Below are 12,891 nucleotides of genomic sequence, written 5' to 3' on the forward strand. Positions count from 1 at the left end.
TCATAAAGGCATAATGGACCACTTCCCCTTAGCCCTTGCTGCTTTGAGACACACTTCAATATGGCGACTAGTCTCAGGAATGCCCGAAGGCGGAGGGGTAAGGCAGAGTGTTCAGGTACCTGGACTTTTGGGATTGGGCCTGCGTGTCCCTGTGCATGATGGGATAGCCACAGACAGCTACTGAGCTGAAATAAAACTTAACTTGGAGAAAACCATGTGCTAAATAAAAAAATAAATGCAAAACTTTAAGGTTCTTCTTTGTCACCACAAGATGGCGCAATTTATGCAAATACATTCTCTGAAAGGACAAAACTCGGAACATAGGAGGGCTTTTATAGGAAGCTGCTAGCTTGATACAAGATTTGAATGTCACAGGTTACTGATTTCCATACAGTGAGCTAATCTTTTCCTACATTCAACACAGAGCAGAAGTGCCCAAAACATGAGATGAACACTGTCACAGATGGGCGTTACAGCCGGTAGGAACAAGTAAGCCAGCCTGTTTATTTTGTCACCCACAAATAAGGCCCAACACTTCCTGGTATATGCATGGTATTGGTAGTTGCTCTGATCATTCTCTTGCCTGCTGCCCCTGCCCACTTTCGGTGCCTCCCTCTGCCCACAGCGCCTCAACTGCGGCCCCCCCCGTCCTTCATGAAGTGTGCCGGAGCTCCTCGTACACGGTGGTGAGCTTCACCGGTGTGGAACCGGGACCCAGTTCTGATACAGGCTGTCGCTGGGAGGAGGACAGAGGCAGAGAGAGAGAACAGAGAGAGGACAGGAAGGAAGAGAAAGAAAGGAAGATGCATTATTTCTGCTAACATCACCAGTCACACAATGAAATTACAGGGAAACCCCAGGCGTGGAAGATGACAGAGGCCTTTGTCTCCGTGATGACAGCTGTGCCCTTATCGCCAAATGCAGTCCTCGCTTTCAGGAAGCTTCCAGGCTGTTTGCTCTGTGTGTGAGGAAGCTGCTCTCTCAGTTCATTAACGACTCGTTTTTGGGACACGTCCACATGGTGATACTGAGCTTCCTGATAGGGGAGGCTGTGAGCGAGCGGCAGCTTCCCAGCCAAAGCCATGCTTCCTTAGCGTCACCAGAGAAACACACCAGTCTGCACCGAAATAGCAGCCGAGCGCTGCAGGATGACCCAGGCAGACCACAAAGGCGGATGTTTCTCTGCTGAATGCTCAGACAATGTGTGTGTGTGTTTGCTTTTAAGGTCTGCCTGTCTGTTTGTGTGTGTGTGTTTGCTTTTATTAAGGCCTGTCTGTTTGCTTTGGAAAAAAGTCATGTACTGACCTGTGAGTGGTTCTGGTTACTGTGAATTACTTCTGCATATTCAGTATTGTCAGTGTACACATGCAGTCTTGTAGAGGCGGATGCATCTATAAAGCAGGCAGACAGAACAAACTGAAAGGCTGGCACACACTAACTGGTACACACACACACACACACAAACACACACACACACACACACACACACACACACAGTTGGTCTACCTATCTAAATAGGGACCGCCCATTCATTTCTATAGGATAAACCCTAATCCCAATCACAACATCCTTAACCTCTACCCATCCCTAACCTTAACCATAAGTAACCAACCCAAATACAAGACTTCTGGCACTTTTACGTTTTTGATTGCATTCACAGATTTTTATAAAACTGAGGTTATCCAAATGGGGACCTTTACAAGTGTCCCCAAAAGTAGGGAAATTTCAGGTTTTACCTCACTTTGGGGACATTTTGGTCCCCAAATGTGATCTATGCAAACCCACACACACACACACACACACTGACTGGTACACAGACAATGTGCAACCTCTGACTCGACACATACAGTACTCCTCTGATGTTTTTTTTTCACTGGAGGTAGACGAACGTGTGAACGTGTTATGAAGGTTTTGCTTTTTCCTGTGAACCACTTCCTGTAGCAGACCATAGCTACACCACTGTTAGCATCGGTCACAGCGATACTGACAGTGACATTTGAAAAGAAGGTTCCATTTAGTTCCTGTGAACCGCTTCTGTAGCAGGACATAGCCTCCCCCCTTTTAACATCAGCCACAATGACAGTGACAGCGCTGTGGACCACTGGCTTCCAGTAGAAGGACTCAACTGCATCACTGTTAGCATTCTGGACACAACAGTCAAGACAGAGGTGTGCAGCAGCTAAACAAACACAGGGTCATAGGGAGACATGCCCAAGTGCAGGAAGCATTCAGATAAACATAGCCGTAGCTACACTACCAGTCAAAAGATTTTGCACATCACAGGTTTTTACCATTTTTCCATTTATTTCATAAACTGCAGATTTTTTACTTTTCTTAAGCACTGCAAAGTTGAGTGATCAACCATAAATGAAAATGAGTGAAATTAAACAAGCTTCCTTCATTAACATGGAAAGAGTATGTAACAGTGCATGTCTGACATACTATTACCTGGTTGTGTGGTGATGGCAGAGTCAAATTCTAGGCCGTCCTTTAACTTTAATTGCACTAGTTAACTGTTTCATCCCACAAAACAGTAGTATTTAATGTCCCTTGTAAAAAAATAATGCCTTGAATTTTCTCTGCTATTATAACTGCTAGAGGAGGTTACTTTGATGAATCAAAGATATGACATTTTCATGCTAATAAAGGTACTCAAATGGTGAACCTGCTGTAAATTTATTTATTAGCAAAGAATATTGAGTGTATTTTTATTAAATATTAAGTATCATGCAAATGCAGAAAATCTCAGTGTGTGCAAAAACTTTTGACTGGTTGGGTACAATGTATGTAAATTTCCTCCTGTGTTCACTGCGAGTTTGTCCGATATACCCGTCACGTGACAAACAGCAAAGTCCTCACAGCACCTTATAAAGCAGAATACCTGCCTTCCCTCTGCTCATCACGCTTCCTCTTCTTCAGGTAGGTGACAATGACGATGATGATGATGATGATGATTAGTCCAAGAACACATACCACAAGAGGGGCTAGAAAACTCCTGGAGGGAATGTTGTCACCTAAAACAGAGGAGGTGAAAACGTACTGATTTTAATACGTCATCAGTCTCAGATACTGAAATGTTCCCTTAATGTCCTCTTTCTAATTAGACTTTTCATTGGATTAACATTCATATAACCTTCATATTGTGACGCCCAAATGTTAGGCGCATTCTTATGTTTATTAATTATTACTTCTATTTATTAAATTTGGGTAGCAGATCACAACACATGCCACTGTTTTCATATATAATGGAAGCGTTAAGCACTGAAGCGGCGGTGAAGAAAGGGGCAGCTCAGCAGCCACAACAGCTTTTACAAGAGGAAATATTGTGTTTAAAGGTTAAAATGAAGGGTGATGTTTATTGAACATAGGAATCCGCTAAATTTATACAAATTACTAACTTTGGGAGGCACATTACGCCTCTCATTAATATTTTAGTTGCATTACTATTCTCCTTATCGAATTGTGGGTGTTAGTAAATCTCCATATAGGACCAAAAAGCCAGCGTCTAGATAAAAGTTTACACCTGTCACCAAAAGCCCTGGTGATTATTGCACATGCACCATATAATCATGATTACATCATGATGTGATATCATGCAGCCCTACCTGAGGTTTTGCTGCAGTTTGCTGGTATCTCCAGTGTGAGGTTCTGTGAGCTGACTGGGTTCTTTGCTTCACAGTAATAGGTGTATCTGTTTTCTATCTCCAGGGGCAGAGACAGGTTGGTGCTGAGGTCAGGGCTGCTGGTTTGGTTTAGTCTCTCGGTCCCTCTGTACCAGGACAGGGTGACGTCTCTCCCGTTCTCCACAGAACACAGAACCCAGCAGCTCCCACTGGCCGACAGTCTGGGTTCAGACACGTGATCTGAAGAGGGAGAAAGCAGGGGCACATTAAAACATACCCCCCCACAAAAACAAACACACACAGACACGCAGATTTGTAATGATATCTTTGTGGTGACTCTACATTCATTTCTATGGGGAAATCTCTAATCCCAACACGACAACCTTTGACTTTTGACATTTTTAGTTTTTTGATTGCATTCACAGATCTTTGTGGAGACCTGAAAAAATGGTCCCCAAAATGTCAAAATAATAGGTTTTTATTACACTTAGGGGGACATTTGGTCTCCACAATGTAATATAAAGATAATCCACACACACACACACACACCAATGTTTTAGTTCTGATTTTTTGTTTTAGTTTTTATTTTCACATTGTTTTTAATTTTCATGTGAAATCCAGTTTATTTCAATACGGTCTTATTACTTGTTATTTTATAGATACATTTCTATTTAGTCTTTACATGTATTTGTTGCACTTCAAGTTTTCGTAATTGTATTTCTAGGAATAGACGTAAAGTTATAGGACTTAGCTATCTATTACAAAATGTCACTATGCAATGCCATTGGCCATTTCTGTGGTCCAAGTGCACAAAAGGGGCCCAGAGCATGGCGCCATCTAAAGGCAATAAACTGAATTACATTTCCTTGAATGATTCCCATAAAGGAGGAAAGATAAATCATTACTTCAGCTAAATAGTATTAGAAAACAGTAATGGGAAGTATTTGCCATTTATTTTATGTTATTTCAATTATTTTTGGAAGCAATATTCATTTTTGTTTTGTTTAGCTGTGGTTTTTATTTTTATTTTCGCATGTTATTTCAGTTTACAACAATGTTTTCTTATAGGTTTAATTAACCATAAGCCTGACACACACAAACACACCCCTGATGATATGCACACATACTCATACACACATACAGACACCCAGAAGCAGAACTCACTGTATACAGTCAGCTGATATGCTGTAACTTTCTTCACTCCGTCATTGTTATCCACTTTATACTGGCCAGAGTCCTGGATCTGCAGATCGGTGATGGTGAAGAGTCCCGTCTTACTGTCCCACCACAATCTGCCTCTGAATTTCTCTGTTAGGTCTGTGTTACTGCTCCCTGACAGCACCATGGCCATATTGCCAATATTCCCATATGACAGGGTGCCCAGTGAAAGAACTGGGGCAGGAAAAGTGAAAGCCCCTCCCACAATGCCTTGCACCTGCTGTACCTCAGCGTGGGTGAATAATGTGCAGAGCTCTGAAAAAGAGGGAGAATGACGGGAAATTAAAAATCCATGTGGGGACCATCAACAATTTACAAGTGATCTAAGCGGGCTGACATCCTACAATAAAGAATGTCACTAGTGTTTTTGTCAGGATACACACCTGAACACTCCTGTACAATGGTCAGGGTCCCCACCAGAGTGTCTCTCTAAGTGTGTGGATGGTATACAAATAACATGCCCATCATTAGTGCTCATCGATGCTATTGGCTCAGGCAGAGGAGGGGCGGGACTTCGCGCGGCAGTAACACATCAAACAAGCCTGTCTGTCTGCAGAGGGATCCTAAACTGAGCCTTACGCTCTATCTTTGTACCACTTTTGTTCTTTGTAATTATTCTCACTTCAGGCACAGGGTAGAGGGATGGACACAGCCAACCATACAGAGGGTTGTAGCTTTAAGAGCTTAAACACTCACCTGTATTCCGCTGTGTGTAATAAACACAGAGCGCTATTGTTTACAGCAAACACTGGGGCAGAGGAGCAGGTGGCACCCGACAGGCACCTGCCCTTATCACACCCAGGGCACCATTACCCTGCATTGTTCTGCTATCAGCAGTATTTCTATGTACGCAGCAACATGACAGTTTGCTGCCACAAGGTGACCTGCAGGTAAACTAACACCGGGTTATAATTTGAGCTCATTCATCATTTACACCAGCACTGGGGGGCTCAGCGGGTTGGATCACAGTGCTAGCGATGAATCGGAAGGTCGCCGGTTTAAATCCCAGGGTCGGCAGAGTGATGTCAGCATTGGGCCCTTGAGCACGACCCTTAACCCCAATTGCTCCAGGGCCTGACTGGTCCTGCCCTGTCATCTGTGTGTCACTTTGGATAAAAGCGTCTGCTAAGTAACGAAGATGTAAATGTCACAGTCAGGGTCCTGGCCTCCGCAAGCATTTCTTATTTATCCCAAAACTAAACTGTTTACATGACAACATGACAAGCATTTCCTGTCACTCAGTTCTGCCCATTTTACTCAGTCCGCCTAGTAAAACGTTACTCTTTACCGTCTGATCCGTTAAAGTAGATTAGAAACTTTTTACTGTTAGAGTCACATTTTATGTTCATCTTCTAAAACATAAAATTTACCCAGAATTACCAATTCTCACGCATCTGGTGTGACACTCACACTTTCAGACTCTCACGCTCAGGCAAGAAATCTTACAGCGAATCAGTACTATTCCATTATAAACCTAAAATCAGCTACATCAAAAGAGTTGGGGCAGTTTGCAAACCCTAAAGACTATTTACATGGTGATTTGTGTATGTGCAGGTGTGCACAGAATCTCACATCCTGACCAAAGTTGCCAACCCTGTTCTACCACAGAAAAGTTTTTAAAATTTGATTCTAGTTCCCCTTTAAATTACATTATTGCTCTTCGGGGGAATTTACTTGACATTTCCCTCAGCTGATCTGCTATCATATAACACAAAAAACAACAAAAACGACGGCACCAGCTCAGCTGGGTGGTTTTGACAGGCTTGTGTAAAGTTACAGAGTCAAAGCGAGCTAAAAATGGGAAGTTAAATGCCGCTTCAAATAACTATATATTTTTGGAAAGCGGCAGAACACCTCAGGATCACACGAACATCACACGGCCACAGAACCCGGGGCGACATTCGGGCCCCAAACCCTGCACCCTGGCGCCAGCCTGCGCTCCGGGAAATCACCCTGACGCCAGAGCATTGAGGATTCTGTGTCAGTGACGTTATGCAAATAATGAACAAACAACGCGTGCAAACACTGTACAGCTGCACTGAATACGAGCGGCGAAGAAGCAAGAAACCAGCACTGTGCTAATTTACATGTTAAAGATCTCTGATAGAAGCTCACAGCCTATAACACGACGAACGTGTTGGTTATTAGGCTGTATATTGCAGATATTATATATGTATATTACATATGTATATTACAAGCACGCCTATAACATCGGCCGTACTGGCAAATCGCGCCCATCTTCCATGATGCCTACCGAACAGAACAGAACAGAATGCCTTTTATTTTTATTGCCCAGATGAGCAACGAAATTAAATGTGCCATGAATGGTACATACAGTATAATGAAGACAGAATCTTCAGATAGATTCAACACGTACGGACGCTCTGCATATAAGCTACACACATATAAGAAAGTAAGAACACAGGCATTAATAACCTAAGTATATAACCCCTGCAACCCGTCTAACCCAGATCAGAGACTGGAGTCTGTGTCCGCGAGAACGGGACTCACTGCAGGATCATAGCGCATAAAAACCGCTTCTTTCCGACAAACGTGTGATACATGATGAACTCGGTATATTTGCTGGGATGTAGCACTACCTTCCCCAAGCTCCAGGAGGAACGGCGCAGTAAAAAAAGACTTAACAGACAGACAGACTTATAAAACTGTAAACTCGGGCAAAGACATTAAACCCTCTGCGCAACTGAGCAACCTGCAAATACAGCAAAAAGCTCATCATTCGTATGGGATTTCAGTTTAGCTATGGAGACAATTTATAACAATAATAATCAGAACGTACTGTTATTTAATATAATAATTACATTTCAATATCATCAGACAAGCATATCTCATTCACAGTTAATTACTCTGTAAACTATAGTTATCAGATTGTGTGAACTCTATATTTGGGATTATTTACAATAGTTTATTTCTTATTTACTATCAGCAACTGAAATAAAACTTTTTTTGCAAAATACTAAACCGACTTAACTCACAGTGACAAGCTATTTCCAAAGAATCGAGCATGAAAGAACAACATTTAACTTACCTATAAAACAAAACGCAAACAGCGACAGACCGCTTCTTTGGTGGGATGTCTTCATTTCAGATTAAATATTACAAAATGCTATAGACAGCCTATTAAGGTTGGATATTCGACGGATATTCAGATCCACACTCTCCAGACTTAGCGGCGGGGCATCACGCACGCTAGCCGGCATAAGGCGGTCAAAAGACGGCCAGATCAATTCATAGCGCACCCGCTGATTTAGGGACCGTCAACGAATTACTGTCAGAATAATAAAATACTGATTGCTTACAATAACATCAATGCAATGGGACCCAGTAACTCCAAAATGAGTGCATATTCTGCAACTACCTGACATGCACAGGACACAGTGAACTTTACTCGTTTTTAACACTTTATTGCATCATTCTAAAAGGGAAAAGTGGGTAAATAGATTTCTGTCAATAGCTTCTAGGCCGTTGGAGCCTGTGCCCTAAAACCTAGTACGAATTGTAGTACTACCTTTGGCCTATAGGACACAGCAATTTTCATTTGATTTTAACCCTTTGTTTAATTGATATGATTTTTTTCCTCTAAAATTAAGCCTTTTCTTTCAATAGCTCCTAGGCCGTTGGAGCCTGTGACCCAAAACCTAGTACCAATTGTAGTACTACCTAAGGCCTATAGGACACAGCAACTTTCATTTGATTTTAACCCTTTGTTTAATTGATATGATTTTTTCCCTCTAAAATTAGGCCTTTTCTTTCAATAGCTCCTAGGCCGTTGGAGCCTGTGACCCAAAACCTAGTACCAATTGTAGTACTACCTCAGGCCTATAGGACACAGCAACTTTAATTTGATTTTAACCCTTTGTTTAATTGATATGATTTTTTTCCTCAAAAATTAGGCCTTTTCTTTCAATAGCTTCTAGGCCGTAGGAGCCTGTGACCAAAAACCTAGTACCAGTTGTAGTACTACCTTTGGCCTATAGGACACAGCAACTTTAATTCAAGTTTAACCCTTTGTGTACTTGATATGATTTTTTTTCTCAAAAATTAGGCCTTTTCTGTCAATAGCTTCTAGCCCGTAGGAGCCTGTGACGCAAAACCTAGTACCAATTGTAGTACTTCATGAGTCCTATGGGACACAGAAACTTTTGTATCACTTCAAGCGCTCTATATGTATTTTTATTGTGAAATTGTCACCCCAATCATGTTCAATGTTAATAAAACCCAGTATATAGCACCTCTAAGAAATTTTCAGAAATTTACTGTCACATCCCATACCTACCCTAGTCAGACGACTAAGTGACTGCATCTGCACAAGGTCTCCTTCAGTGTCTAATTCAGATGCATGTGGTGTTTGGACGTTTGACTTGCAATGCATCATGGGACAAATATTTGGGGTCGGGACTTAATTCTTATATATTTGTACTTCTATACACATCAGAATGATAAGGAGCGTCTCCAACAACTCACCTGGATCTGAAGTAGGCAATTTGTGGCTGCTACAGTCCTGATTTCAATTTTTTTTCCCAGGACTAGTTGTGAGCAAAAAATTCAAACACCACATGCATCTGAATTAGACACTGATGGAGACCTTGTGCTTCATTTAACGACACCAAAGGGCTCTGACCATGCGTCGGTTTTTCATGCACTGGGTATGAGAATGTGTTGATGATCTAGGTCTGAGGGAAGCGGGGATTTGGAAGGACGGGATCTATAAAGGAAGGTAAGGCACAGGAGATGCTGAGAACACAGAATAAAAGCTCAGTAGGTCGCATGAAAACAAAAATACCTGACATACAATGTGGGGGCAATCCAGGCATTAAAGGCAGTGGGACAGATGCAGTCAGTTAGTCGTCTGACTAGGGTAGGTATGGGATGTGACAGTAAATTTCTGAAAATTTCTTAGAGGTGCTATATACTGGGTTTTATTAACATTGAACATGATTGGGGTGACAATTTAACAATAAAAATACATATAGAGCGCTTGAAGTGATACAAAAGTTGCTGTGTCCCATAGGACTCATGAAGTACTACAATTGGTACTAGGTTTTGTACATATCAATTAAACAAAGGGTTAAACTTGAATGAGAGTTGCTGTGTCCTATAGGCCTTAGGTAGTACTACAATTGGTACTAGGTTTTGGGTCACAGGCTCCAACGACCTAGAAGCTATTGACAGAAAAGGCCTAATTTTAGAGAAAAAAAATCATATCAAGTACACAAAGGGTTAAACTTGAATGAGAGTTGCTGTGTCCTATAGGCCTTAGGTAGTACTACAATTGGTACTAGGTTTTGCGTCACAGGCTTCTACGGGCTAGAAGCTATTGACAGAAAAGGCCTAATTTTAGAGGAAAAAAATCATATCAATTAAACAAAGGGTTAAAATCAAATGAAAGTTGCTGTGTCCTATAGGCCAAAGGTAGTACTACAACTGGTACTAGGTTTTTGGTCACAGGCTCCTACGGCCTAGAAGCTATTGAAAGAAAAGGCCTAATTTTTGAGGAAAAAAATCATATCAATTAAACAAAGGGTTAAACTTGAATGAAAGTTGCTGTGTCCTATAGGCCAAAGGAAGTACTACAATTAGTACTAGGTTTTGGGTCACAGGCTCCAACGGCCTAGAAGCTATTGACAGAAAAGGCCTAATTTTAGAGGAAAAAAATCATATCAATTAAACAAAGGGTTAAAATCAAATGAAAGTTGCTGTGTCCTATAGGGCAAAGGTAGTACTACAATTGGTACTAGGTTTTGGGTCACAGGCTCCAACGGCCTAGAAGCTATTGAAAGAAAAGGCCTAATTTTAGAGAAAAAAAATCATATCAATTAAACAAAGGGTTAAACTTGAATGAGAGTTGCTGTGTCCTATAGGCCTTAGGTAGTACTACAATTGGTACTAGGTTTTGGGTCACAGGCTCCAACGACCTAGAAGCTATTGACAGAAAAGGCCTAATTTTAGAGAAAAAAAATCATATCAAGTACACAAAGGGTTAAACTTGAATGAGAGTTGCTGTGTCCTATAGGCCTTAGGTAGTACTACAATTGGTACTAGGTTTTGGGTCACAGGCTCCTATGGGCTAGAAACTATTGACAGAAAAGGCCTAATTTTTGAGAATAAAAAATCATATCAAGTACACAAAGGGTTAAAATTGAATGAGAGTTGCTGTGTCCTATAGGCCTTAGGTAGTACTACAATTGGTACTAGGTTTTGGGTCTCAGGCTCCTACGGCCTATAAGTTATTGACAGAAAAGGCCTAATTTTTGAGAATAAAAAATCATATCAAGTACACAAAGGGTTAAAATTGAATTAAAGTTGCTGTGTCCCATAGGCCTAAGGTAGTACTACAATTGGTACTAGGTTTTGGGTCGCAGGCTCCTACAGCCTAGAAGCTATTGAAAGAAATCTATTTACCCACTTTTCCCTTTTAGAATGATACTTTAAAATGCAATAAAGTGTTAAAAACCAGTAATGTTCACTGTGTCCTGTGCATGTCAGGTATTTGCAGAATATGCACTCATTTTGGAGTTACTGGGTCCCATTGCATTGAAGTTATTGCAAGCAATCAGTATTTTATTATTCTGACAGTAATTTGTTGACGGTTCCAAAGTCAGCGGTGCCCGAGCGCCTCCGAGGCTGTGGAATTGATCTGGACGTCTTTCGACCGCCTTATGCCGGCTAGCGTGAGTGATGCCCCACCGCTAAGTCTGGAGAGTGTGGATCTGAATATCCGTAGAATATCCAACCTAAAACTGATTTCACCTCGGTCCTATACCGACGCTATTTTTAAATGTATTACCATTAAGCTGCAAATTTCTTTATGAAAAGGCATTGTGCCCTTTTTTGCCTCATTAGTCAATGATACCACTGTTAATCCAGGCTACAGCATTACGCTACATTACACACATCCATAAACCACAAGTAAAGGGAAAAATCCGTGGCAAAATAAATAGCAGAATAAAATTGCATATCGCGCGAATGAGCGTTATTACGTTCCGCTTCTGCTTGTCGGCGATAAAGCGCCGCTCGCGCTGACAGGAAGCAGAAGCCATGTGAACGCGCCTCGTAATGGGTTACATGCAGAGCCGCAGGGAGGCACCTCTGACTAACAAGGCAAACTTTACGCTAAAACTTTTCAGTAGTTCCCAAAGAAGTTTGCTGGCTGGATTCTAGGTTTCAGTTTTGTTTGTTAGTTTGCGCACAATATCACACGTGAAACTGTGGTCATATTAGTGTAATATCGCTGACAATCTTTTTACTTATTCCTTCTAAATATTGCAAAATACGGCAATTGGCCTATTAGACAAGAATTATAATTTTAAAACTAATTTTAGATTATTAAATATAATTTGAGAATGTAATTCCCTGACATATCATTTTGAAATCTCTTCCATCCTGTCTCCTTTCCACCACGTCATTGATTTCACCCACTGACCCAGATATCTAATAACTCCTCCCCCTTTATCAGGTGACCAATTATTCCTCTATCTCACCTCTTCTTTACACATACAGTTTCCATTCTACCCTTCTTTCTGTAGAAATAAACCACAGCATTCAGCAAACAAAGTAAATTGTCAGATAAACCTCCACGGCCAAGTCAGGATTGAATGGAACTGCACTACCTTTCTGTGCCTCGTAGCCCAGTGCATTTCTCTCTAAGACTCAAACCCTTTCTTGTGGAGACCCTCAGGGATCAGTACCAGTTCCTCCTGTACTCCACATGCCCCGGGTCCTGTTAGGCGGATGAATCCCATGTTCGATGAAGTGATGTCACCATTGGGCCCTTGAGTGATGTCGTTAACCGCCCAATTGCTCCAGGGACCCTGACTGACTCTGATTTCTCACTTTTACATCACTTTGGATAAAATCACCAGCTAAATTAATGTAATGTAATGTAAACACATCTCTACCTCTCCCACCCTGATCTGATACTTCAGTTGCTTCCTGTTATGCCAGCAAGCATCATCTTCATACAGTATACCCTAAGTCTGAGGTTCAGCCTTGACCCCTGTGTGCAGAAACATGCTTTTCTCTGAGTCTC

At 41.5% G+C, this 12,891-nt stretch overlaps 1 protein-coding gene and 1 long non-coding RNA gene across 2 annotated transcripts; both read right to left on the reverse strand.

Annotated features, from left to right (window-relative positions):
* Positions 1–251: 251 nt before the first annotated feature.
* LOC140582891 (uncharacterized) lies at positions 252–2,962 on the reverse strand. The gene is made up of 3 exons (XR_011985699.1): positions 2,886–2,962; positions 1,306–1,391; positions 252–736 (listed from the first exon to the last, which is right to left on the reverse strand). It is a non-coding gene; the product is annotated as an uncharacterized lncRNA (long non-coding RNA).
* A 22-nt stretch (positions 2,963–2,984) lies between these two features.
* On the reverse strand, positions 2,985–5,154 carry LOC140582774 (CD48 antigen-like). Its single transcript, XM_072707088.1, has 3 exons — positions 4,788–5,154; positions 3,606–3,863; positions 2,985–2,995 (listed from the first exon to the last, which is right to left on the reverse strand). Exons 1-3 carry the CDS (start codon positions 4,972–4,974, stop codon positions 2,985–2,987), a joined length of 456 nt encoding a protein of 151 aa, XP_072563189.1. The 5' UTR covers positions 4,975–5,154.
* Between the last annotated feature and the right edge of the window lie 7,737 nt (positions 5,155–12,891).

The sequence above is a fragment of the Paramormyrops kingsleyae genome, chromosome 25, assembly GCF_048594095.1.
Source record: "Paramormyrops kingsleyae isolate MSU_618 chromosome 25, PKINGS_0.4, whole genome shotgun sequence".
Classification (NCBI taxonomy): Eukaryota; Metazoa; Chordata; class Actinopteri; order Osteoglossiformes; family Mormyridae; genus Paramormyrops; species Paramormyrops kingsleyae.